The sequence below is a fragment of the Echiichthys vipera genome (genome assembly GCF_963691815.1).
Source record: "Echiichthys vipera genome assembly, chromosome: 9".
In the NCBI taxonomy this organism is placed as follows: domain Eukaryota; kingdom Metazoa; phylum Chordata; class Actinopteri; order Perciformes; family Trachinidae; genus Echiichthys; species Echiichthys vipera.
In genome coordinates this window covers 17,823,098-17,834,571 of record NC_139834.1, presented here as the reverse complement: position 1 = coordinate 17,834,571, position 11,474 = coordinate 17,823,098, and the positions used below count along the sequence as shown (strand labels likewise).

The window sequence follows — 11,474 nt, the reverse complement described above, 5'->3', positions numbered from 1 at the left end:
ACACACACACACTCCAATAGCTGTGGTGCTTAATGAGGGGAAATATTTGTAGCTGCTTGTAAAGAAAATGTAGAAAAGGTCAGGAAGCCACCAAACAGCTTTCTACTGCTCATATCCTGGTGCTTTGTCACCAAATCCTTTCTAGGAAAATGTACAGCATGGACAGAAAATATGTAAAATGAAATATTTAGGGGCTGAAATTTGAGTTTGCAATGCCCCTAAACAATGGGAGAAACCCTTAATTGTGTCAGTTAGCCATTAATGGTTTATATTGACTTGAGTAACCAAGCTTACACTCATTTAAATTCTTCATTGAGCTAGAGAGCAGCTTAAGTTATGACTCTTGGATCATCCTGAACATTTTCACAGTAAAGTGGTTCCTTTCACATTGCCGATTCCAGCAGCAACACTGCCCTCTTGTGTTGATGGAAGAAAACAATGCACACCATAAATCCTAACAAGGCAATAACAGATCTTGCAACTTTTTCTATTGAATCAAACTAAATCAGGCCAAAACAACAATGATGAGTTTTCAGGAAAAAAAACATTTATTTAAATGCAGCAACAAAACTTTGGTGAAGTAAAATAAATGGGAAGTCATTTGAAATGTTTCTTCTACCTCATGACAGTACGGCTTTGAATATACTGGTTTACCACAGGATCAGAGGAACATTTTCCTCAGCCAAAGAAAGTCTTCGCCAATGAACAGTAGGTTGCTGTAAAGTTATGTATACCGTATATATTAATGTCCCATCCAACACTGACACTAGTATCAATATTTACAGTATATCATTATCAATTTATATAATCTTAAGAGCTGCATCTTGGAATGTTATTGCAAACAATGCAAGCATTAAGACTCGAATGCATACTAGTTGGTCACAAATGTGAATGGGCCTGCCAACATTAACCAGGGTCATTTGTGGTCTTTTGTAGGGAATGTAAAGGCACTTCTTAAATTAAATGTGGAAAACTAATCCATGGAAAAGCTCAGAGGGGCTATAGAAGCTAACTGCAAAAAGAGGGTACATGTGACAGGGTAAAAAAAAAAAAAAAAAAAGTTAGACGCTCCTCATCTTCATCCATTCATGACCATCCTGACCAGTTCTGTAAAAGAGAGGAGAGAGACAAGTGTGAGGCTCATGGTCTTGATATGACAGAGACCCACTCCAGCTACAGCATGTGTTGCTAAGCCCCCCTCCTCATCCAGCTTTAGTGAGCCTGGTTGAGAGATGCTGCATTTAGAGCCAGATCCCCCATATTATGTTAATCCGGGGGAAAGAAGGGTAAAAGAGGGTACTGAGAGAAAGAGGTGAGGTAATCATCTCTATCTCCTATTTAGCCAAAGCATTTGGCCATGTCTATGATCCAAGAAGAACTGGTTAGAGAAGCCATCCTCGCCGCTTGCTTTCCTCTAGTTGAGAAGCAGAGAAAAGAGGAGAAGATCAAGGGAGCTAAAGTCCAGTCAGAGCGCGGTCAGCTACTAATTCAGCTTCCATCAGTAGAGAAAAAAAACAAATCAGCAAAAAAAGCAACTCATTGCAATTCTCTGGTTAGTAGAAAAAGGGACTGGTCCACTCTCCCAAAGCTGGTGGCTGTATTCCAATGTAAATAAAAATGTCTACAATGTAACGTCTATTTGACCCGTCTGTGAAAAGAGCAGCACCACTATCACCAACAGAGGAAAAAGACTATTTTACTAGCACCAATGACATGCAAATGAGATTAGAAGACCTGTCTTCAGCTCTTATAACTTGACAGTGGCCACCAGGCTTTTCCTGAATGAGACCAGTCACTTCCCTGTGTGTCCACCATATCCCCTTATAAACTGAGGGGGGGCCCAAGACACATGCAGAGGGGCATGCTGCAGCCAGGGGCCAGAGATAGAGGGCTGCAGAAGAGACAGAACAGCAGGCTACACATGGGTCAAAGCCTCAGGACTAAAGACAAGAGGGACTGCCAGGCTTTCCCACAGGCTCCTATGGGTCAAATCTTCTTTGCAACAGCATATTGTTCATGTTTGCAAATATGGAGAACACAAGTACTGCTGATTTGTGTTAGAATGACCTCATGGGAGCGGATTATTTAACTATTGAACTGCAGGAAAGCCTGGAGGTGCCATCTCATGGTATACCAAATGCCCATACCGGCCCTCAGCCTGACATGATGTGGCGGACAAATGCTGTGAAGGAAGAACAGTTGACACACTGTCAGTAGTTGACATTTATAAAGGGCGTCTTACAGCATTCAATAAACCATGATGTAAGTGTAAAGACGCATGAAAGACAGAAAACAGTAACATGGATAGATGGCCTCCTCATAAGACCAAATCAAGCATTACATGACAGCACACATACAGTACTGTACAATGCATGACAAAGGTTTCATTATCACATTGCCAAGACTGAAGATGAGGTTTAATTACATAGTTTGCAGGTTTGTGGCAATCGCATCGGCACACATCAGTGTAGAAAAGGCCATGACAGTCGTTGTCTAAGACGCTTGACCAATCAGTGTCGAGAGTCAGCCTATTGGGCCCCGTCACTAATCACTTGCGTACAGGCAGCTGAAGCCTGAAGAGGATGGATCGCAACAGCTGTGAATGGACCGTTTTTTTTTTTTATAGTTATTTTCCTGTTTTTGGACTTTGCGAGGTGATCATTCTAGCCCAGAACGTAGGTTTGGCTGTTATTACACTGTCACAGGTCTTAATCTGTTTATAATAAATAATTTATTATAATCTGTACAGCCATGTTCATACTTCAGTTGTGTTGTGCTAGCCACAACGTACCAACGCTTTACAGACAGACTAGCACTAAATAGGTGCAGATCAACGTTTTTCTCCACAAGGAATAATTTAGTTGAGACTGATGTGGCCAGTTCTCAGTTTTTGTTAATGTGCATTATTCCTAAATCCCCCCCCACATATATGGAAATAAATGGAATTACAATCAGCCGAATTATGGCAAGTGTGGCATCTTGACCTTTGACCTATTTCTTTCCCTCTCACCTTCATAATTGATGCAGCCATTTGCGTCTTCGTGTCCCGCCAAGAGTGTCTCAACCTCCTCCTCTGACATTTTTTCACCTGAAACAGAAAAAGAAATATTTATAATTTTACATTTTAATATACAATTTGATGCGATTCAATGCAATCTGAGAGGTCTCAACATTTGTCTAACGAAGACATTCATTTTCCATAATACATTTAAATAAGCCAACTTAAAGAGTGGCACTGCTACTTACCTACTTTCAAGACCATGAAACCCCAATGATTCGTTACCTTGTATTATGGCATCATTTCAGAATAACATGTCCGTGTGTATTACTTCAACAGACACAGGTAGACGGACCCCCCCCTAAAATGTGACTTGCCTAGTGTGGTGAGGACATGACGAAGCTCTGCTCCCATTACTGTGCCGTTGCCCTCCTTATCAAAGACACGCAGCCCCTCCACAAAATCCTCCATGGAACCCTGGTCTTTATTCTTAGCGATGGCCTGGAACATAGGCAAGAATTGCTCGAAGTCTAGCATCTTGGAGTTCATCTCTGCAAAAAGAAATAGAATAAATAAGAAAAGATATACTTTATTGTCCCAGTGCAAAAGTTGTCTTGAACATTAGTGTCTGCAGTATTAAAAAAAACAAAAAAAGAATCACAAGGAAAAAAACAGTTTAAAGCAAATTCAAATCAGAAGTGCAGACAGTGCAATAGATAAGTAATCATTGTCAATAAAAGGTCTTTAATGAAGCTGCAACACACAACACTGCAAATGACAGCACAGTAAATTTATTTACATTAAAGACATTACACCAAATAAGTTATTTTGTTCTGCTCACCCTCAGCCTTGGGGTTACCCAGGACCTTGAGCACCTCAGCATTGACAGGGTTCTGTCCCAGAGCACGCATGACATCCCCACACTGGCTGAAGCTGATCTTGCCATCTCCTGTCCTGTCGAACAGCAGGAATGCCTCCTTAAACTCTGGAGAATACACAGACACATGACTAATTAGGCTAGGGTTATGAATTGTAGAAATTCAGAGATCCGCACACGCATGGAGGAATGATATGGAGAAAGCAAGAAAACTGGAAATAGATTAAAACAGAAAAGACAGAATGAGCAGACAAGACAAAACCTAGATAATGCCGTGATCTAGCCTAAATTTAAAGTGAGCAGGCAGGGCACAGCACCGCAACAACAATCCTGCATATGTTTCATATTAGGGCTGCAGCTGTAATCGAGTAATTTTGCGTTAAAATGAATTAGAAGCATTGTGTCCGGGTTAGGCAGAGGTGGATTAATGCAGACTGGCATAGGGGCCCCAGGTGTGCAGGGGCCCTGGATTGGGCAGACTTATTTACTACACTCGGGGAGAAGAAAAAATGCCTCCTATTAGGGCCCTTAGAAACATTTAAAAAAAATAAAAAATATGTCACTGATTGGGACACTCTTACCCAATCATGTGGCCGGTATAAGGTCAGTTTTGTGGTAAAATGATACAATCACTCACTGTTACTAGACAGAATAGCAGCAAAATGTTAGAGAGAAAATGTGATAGAGCACGAAAAAGCACAATGACTGAAACAGCAAAAATTCCTAAATTGAAAGAATTTTTAAGATTGTAGACTACTGTTCTCGCTGGGTTTTTCCTGATAAAGCATAATCAATAATGTGGGGGGGAACAAACAGTAGCCTAGGGGACCAAGACCACCTTAATCCACCACTGGGGGTAGGCCCATTTGGTGTGGTAACCTAACAGGGGGGTGTGTGCGCGCGCATGAGGGGGAGAGAGAGGAGATGTGTGTTGAAGGAAGTACACTCGCAATTAAACATGAATAAGTTTACCATTTAAACAATTCAAAATGTTGCATAAAAGTCCTGTGACACGCGTGTTTACTCAAACAGGTTTCAAAGACAAATAGATAATTTCAAAAAGTAATGAGCGTCTTACTCTCTTGCCGTTTACCGTAACAAGCAACGTACAAAACACAACTGACTTATTTGCTCAAACAACTATAAAGACTGTACAGGGAGGTAATGTTATGTTTAACATTGTCATGAAAAACTAATCAGAGGCACTGAAAAGGACAGCTAACGTGTCACATTTCTCTTCCTGTTTCACCGTAACTACAGCAAACAGACTCCTTAAACCAGAACACTGGCGCTCGGTGAAGTGGCGTTACGGGATGTTTTTAGCTCAGATGCTGAATCGTCGATGTCGTGTTGTTGTGGTATAAAAGTAGGCACCTTTTTGCAGGGCTCCAGTATAGCTTTTTTCCACTAGAAGCATTGTGGCCCCCCAACTGAAAATTTTAGGGGCGCAACCAGAAATTTCAATGTGCTGTTTAAATTCAATCTTATTTACAGTGCAAAATCATAACAAAAGTTCTCTCAGGACACTTTACAGAGTAGGTATTAAATTAAGTGTCATTTTTTTGTGCTCTTGAAGATGCAACATATCACCGTCATGATAGTACAATATAAAAGACAAAAAAAACACCATACATTCAGAATAAGTGGTATGACGAGACCCTCCGCTCACGAGAACAGACGATACACGATATTGAGTCCACGAGAACGAGACGAGATTTTAACACCATTTTATAATGTCAGTATTTTCTTTACAAAGGGGTTGATTTTGGGTAAGCCATGGTTTAGTTTAAAAACTGTAAACAATAAAAAGTTTAGCAATTTCATTTGATAAAATAATAAATGAACCAGCCAATTGTTTTAAATTAGCTATGCTAATTTTTGTGAGTCTTAAATCAATAAATACCACAAACTGTGCATAATTTAGTCAATATGCAAAAACAAAAAAAACGACTTTAATAAAACAATGTGAAATTTATACAACATATCTGTTTCAGTTAAGGTTTGTGTCAATCCAGTGTCATCTCTAATATTAAGTCACTCATTTTACAGTAGCAAACAAAAGTTAAAATGAATGTCAGTAGTTCAGTTTTAGTTATTAATATTACCAGACTCAGCAAGAGTATCTGGCAGAAAGGTCTTGCAGATAGCGTGCACATTTACTTTACAAAATGTCATCTAACATCCCTACTGTTTGCCAACTCAACTTTGACAACATTTTACTGTACTGTTAAACAGTAAATTGTAAGTATTGAGTATTTTTGTTCTTCGTTAAGTGGAATTGCCTTGGCTTTATCATCTATGAACAATGATGCATTGTTGTCATTGATCAGGTTGATTAATGTAACCATTATCAAACATCAGGCATTCTACTTAGACTCAACAGTCAAACAAAAAGCTTAGCTAAGATCTAGCAATCAGGGAGACAGTCATATTACACAATATCCAGGCAGTATTCTGGTGCTAATGTTAAAGGACAAGCTAGTCCTTAAAAAGCTCAGGCACTGTTGTGGAGTTTTTCCTGTTCTGAGGAATGTGCCTCTTCCCATCTGGCTGTTAACACTTTTCCCAACACCATATTTGGTATTAGAGGAGTGGAGGAAAGTAGGAGGAGGGTGAGAGTTTGTTTCAACTAAACAAACCAGCCCTAGGACAAGAAAAAAAAGAAAAAAAATACAGCACTGTATCCAGCACCAAAAAAGGGCACGCTCTCAGTAGGAGATGAGCAGCTTGGAAGATAACAGGCAAAGTTTATGGCAAACTGACACAACCAGGTATGATTAGAGGCTAACAGAGCAAGGCTCATGAGCTTATATATGAGCTTTGGCTACGTTTGGCTTTGTGAGTACTGCTAATGCATGATTGGCCACATACAAAAAAAAACAACACTGCAACAGACGGTCAAAGCTTGCATGTATTGTAACGTTATATGTAAAATACTGATTTCTGACGTACTTAACAGTGCAAAGCAACTCTCATTCACATAAAACAAGATTTGGGTTTTCCCAAAAACCAACATGCAGATCACACCCTAAACACTCCGAGATAGCCATGAGTTTTGTGCTAAGGCGGTCCTCCTTTCACTGACTTACCATGAATCTGATCCAGGTTAAATTCAATCTGGAAAGGACAAGCAGTTGCAAGTGGAAGGTGATAAATAGTACGGAAATAAAGAAGGAAAACCTAGCCTATAACCACGAATACTACTATGAAAGGCAGGCAAAGAGCAGGGTGATAGTGGAGATTCAGGATAAAGTGCCGCCTGAACCAAGCAACAATGAAAGCATGCAAAACAAGTGCGATCTGGAAAATGTCACAACACAAAATAAAAACTCACCAAGGATTTGATCTTCCGAGAAGTCAGACTGTTCAGAGAGAAATTAACATAGGCTAAGTTAACGTAACATGGAAGTGGTTCTCCTAGCTCCGCAGGGCTAGCTTGGGTTAACTTCAAAAGGCGTTTGAACACATTTTTCAGATAGTTAGAGTCACTCAAACCAGATATTCCCTAATAATAGCACATTCAGCAATGACGGATGCACCCGCGGGTACTTTTGTGGCGTTAATTAGCTTGTACGATTAACTTCATCTGACGTTACCGTGCAAGCTAATGTTAGCTTCTCAAAAGTTGCACTTCCGCTAGCAACCCGCGAGCCAATTCCGATATACAAAACTCATCTTTTACATATTTGCAGAGGCTAAACGGTTTTCTCGAAACAATAAGCTAATAACACACAAGATAGATGGTTTGTGCTAGTTTAGTCGAGCAGAACAAAAAAACCCACCATGGTTGTGTTGGCTGAGGTGCGTCGTGGGCGTTGGCAAACCTAAGGATATGTCACGGCTCTCAGGACACGGCTTTAAAACCCTAGCAGCCGTGCGTCATGACGTACAGCACGCACGACGTCCCAGCAGGGCGAACAGCTACGCTCCATATATAGGAATAGAGATCTAGATAGAGTCCATGGGTATGGCTTTTGATGTGCACTCATTATATGCCTTAAATCTCCTTGAACTATTCACTTTACATAGAAACATAACGTTTCCTCTGTGCCTTAGTGTAAATTTAAACATTTAAAAAATGTTGTATATATTGTTCCTGTTATTCTTATATTGTATACTTCCCTGTGTTGATATTGTTCATATTTTTCTATAACTATCTAGAATTTATTGTTTCTTACTGATGCTTCTTTTATGTTTTCTATCCACTCTGCTGCTGCTGTATGGAAATTTCCCCTTTGTGGCACTAATGAAAAAATATCTTATCTTATCTTGACTTAAGTCTTAATAAGTAAATGCATAAATAAATGTATGAACAAATACAGGAATAAATAAATAAATGCATCATTAATGAAAAAATGCATGAAAAAATGTATAGATAAATAAATAAAATAATAAAGAAATTAAGCAATAAATAAATAAATGTATAAATATATGCATCGATAAATAAATAAAATAATTTATATATATTTCGACATTTTTGTTCACCTACAGTTAATTACGGATTTCTGTGTCCATATGTTAATGAGGTAGGAGGTGCTATTTATTCATGCATTTATTTATTTATGCATTTATTTATTTATTAATTGAGACTTGAGTTATGTTTAGTCCTTCATAACTTTATTGTAGCAGTGATACATACAATAAAGTAACTGTAGGTAAAAGCTCTGATCTGAATTGAATCCTTAACAGAGCAAAGGTAAGAAGGCCCAAATGTCAAGTATTCTGATCAGCCTGTCCCTTCATTAATATTGCATTTGTGTGCTCATCTTAGATCTGAGTTTAAAACATGAATTTACAAGCAGGATTTTGGCCTGCAGCACGCACGACATCCTACCGGGGCGAACAGCTACACTGCATAAATAGGAATAGAGATCTAAATACAGTCTATGGATATGGCTTGTGATTTACAGTACATGCATTGAATGCCTTAAATCTCCTTGAACTAGTCCCTTTATGGTAGCAGTGACCGAGACAGCACATACAATAAAGTAACTTTAGGAGTAAAAGCTTACTTTAAAATCTGAATTTAATCCTTAACAGAAGAAAGATAAGAAGGCCCAAATGTCTCGCTTCTGATTAGCCTGCCCTTACATTAATCATGAATTTGTGTAATCACCCTAGATCTGCTGTATCTACAAGCAGGTTTTTGTGACATCACAGCTAGTGTGAAGGGGACATTTGAAGTCTCAAATGCACACAAAAATGGACTAGAAAATGGACTCAGTGGAGTGGGAGACATATTGTGGCAAGTAGTTGAACTTTTAAAATTATAAAAGTGCATATTCATGCTTTTATGATTAAGGACTTTTAGCAAGGTGCACTGTTTTTGTTGAAAACCACATCAGACAGAAATTATTATTCCAAGGATAGTATGCCATTTTATGTCTTAAAATGTTCAGAGGGGATTTTTAATAAAAAAACATTTAGCCTGCCCTCAACGTTACAAAATAATCAGAGTCAATGGACTTTGTCACTTTGTGACGAGTGTTTAACTTGGATGATTTTGACCCAACTTGCGTAAATGAATGCATGATTGCAGTGAATTACAAGGCTTTGCAGTAAGGATGGATCGTTTAAGGTCTGTGTGATCATAGAATGATGCCACAGACCATCTCTAAGCAGCCTGGCTGGAGCGCTGTCTTTTTGAAGCTCTGGCCTCTGTGAGCATAAGCGAGTGTTTTAACATGGCCCACATACAGTATCCCCACAGGCTAAACGGGACAGTCTAACTCCATAGAATCATGCAGTAACAGTAACACAGTGTAACACTTAAAGCATGAGGATGGCTGCAAAGCTAAAGCAGAAACAAAGCTAAAGCGTGTTAGTACAAAGTCTAATGTGGGCATCAGTATAGTTTGAGATATTTAGTTTCTTCAACATATATTTACATTCAAATGTGTCTGGTAATGTAATTTAAACATGTTTTCAATGATCAAAGTAGGCTACTTGATGTTGACTTAATCCCTATATGTCCTGATATTTGATAATTATGAATTAAATGTATTAGAATTTATATTATTACAATATCGTATATTGACTTCATGCCCAGTCATTAAGAGGGCTAAAAAGAAATGGGACTCAAATTTTAGATGACCATAATAATTTGTACCAAAAACACAAGAGCTTTCTTTTTCACATATGCATAGATATAACATACGAAGAAAGGACCTTCTCAAATTGTGATATCTATAAGAGCTGTGACAAGGAAATGTATTGGAGGTATTTTACAACTGAAAAATGAAAGTATAATCCAAACAGACTCTGCAGAGATTCTGAATAACCTCATTCTCGTTACTCGATGCCTTATTGCCTTGCATGTTGTATTTTGTATAAGGTAAGCAGCAATTTGCCACTATCAAGCTGAATGAAAAGAACATGTACATTATCTCACAAGCTATTATCCAAGTTACAGGACAGAATTATGAAGCCAGTTTTAGGTTTGAAAAATAGGTCAAGTCACTAAATTATTAATCTAGTGAACAATTTCCACACTGAGTTTCAAAATAGAGATTTGGTTTTGTTATTCTTGTAATAATCACGTGTAGGTCAAGTATCTATGTAGGTCACATTCATTTGTTGGAATCACCTTTCTACTGAAAGAAATAGCTCAAACTGTGGCAGCCTTTCTCCCTAAGGAGGACACTTAGTGACTGGAATCCTTACTTTCAGTGCCCCATTTCTCTGCTTGGTTTAGATTCAGTCTCATTCCAGATTGATGCTAACAGCTTTTCAGCAGCATCAGAATCATAAAGCATCTGCATGTCATGTTTTTTTCACATAACTAACTGAAAAACAAATTACTTTTGTGTATCTCTAGTTGAGATTTACTATTTTGGCTAAGATTAATAACCACATGAAATAAGATGCCCCACATTAGCTTTGTGATTTTAAAAAAAGCATACCGTACTCACCTCCAAAGTACTGGGATCAAATGGTGAATCTGAAAGACGTAGCATCCTAGGTTTTAGCTCTGGACCTGGTTTTGGAGCTGAAGTAGCCGTAGGGAGGCAGGGGTAAGGAGGACCCAGTCTGGGTTGGGTCACTGGTGAAAGAGACTTCTTAATGGAGGATTCCCTTTTAGGAGCCATTCCTAACGTCCTGGACAGCTAAAAACGTCAGCTATGGCTGCTGAGAGGAGATATCAAGCTATGAAGTAAAATTGTGTCAGTTGTGCATGTGGTGTGGAGGGGTGGGGTGGGGTGGGAAACAGAGGGGAGGAGAAAAGCAGGTTGATGATGCTGATGATGCTCAGGGACTTGCAGGTGGAAGAAGCAGAGGTGGACATGTGAGGGAATTTGTGAAGCTAAGCGTATAAGAGGAATAAAGATGAACGCTGAAGTGTAGTATGAACAGGGGTTAAGATATAGAAAGAAACAGGCTATAACTCCAAGCACATGCTTTTATTTGGGTCAGAAATGTGTGTGTATGGGGGTGTGAAGCAGCAATGTGAAGGGTGTCTGTACACAAGGAACTACGAGTGGGATGTCATTAAATATCCACACATGGATATTGTGCGCAGTATGGTATATATTTTTTGCCATATTTTTGCCACATTGCATTGATTACTATGGACCAGTCCCAGCCTGGTCAGATGCGCAC

At 39.0% G+C, this 11,474-nt stretch overlaps 1 protein-coding gene across 3 annotated transcripts; it reads right to left on the bottom strand.

Annotated features, from left to right (window-relative positions):
- Positions 1 to 525: 525 nt before the first annotated feature.
- Positions 526 to 10,963, bottom strand: LOC310951713 (myosin light polypeptide 6; the record flags this gene model as incomplete). 3 transcript variants are annotated; one of them, XM_083920088.1, is made up of 7 exons in its annotated part: positions 526 to 1,107; positions 2,148 to 2,182; positions 3,011 to 3,088; positions 3,376 to 3,549; positions 3,840 to 3,983; positions 7,210 to 7,237; positions 7,658 to 7,724. In XM_083920088.1, 6 exons carry the CDS (start codon positions 7,658 to 7,660, stop codon positions 2,154 to 2,156), a joined length of 456 nt encoding a protein of 151 aa, XP_083776214.1. In that variant the 3' UTR covers positions 526 to 1,107; positions 2,148 to 2,153. The 3 variants fall into 3 exon arrangements, with proteins under 3 accessions (XP_083776214.1, XP_083776212.1, XP_083776213.1); XM_083920086.1 differs by lacking the exons at positions 2,148 to 2,182; positions 7,658 to 7,724 and adding an exon at positions 10,787 to 10,963; XM_083920087.1 differs by lacking the exons at positions 2,148 to 2,182; positions 7,210 to 7,237; positions 7,658 to 7,724 and adding exons at positions 6,965 to 6,992; positions 10,787 to 10,963.
- Positions 10,964 to 11,474: the final 511 nt, after the last annotated feature.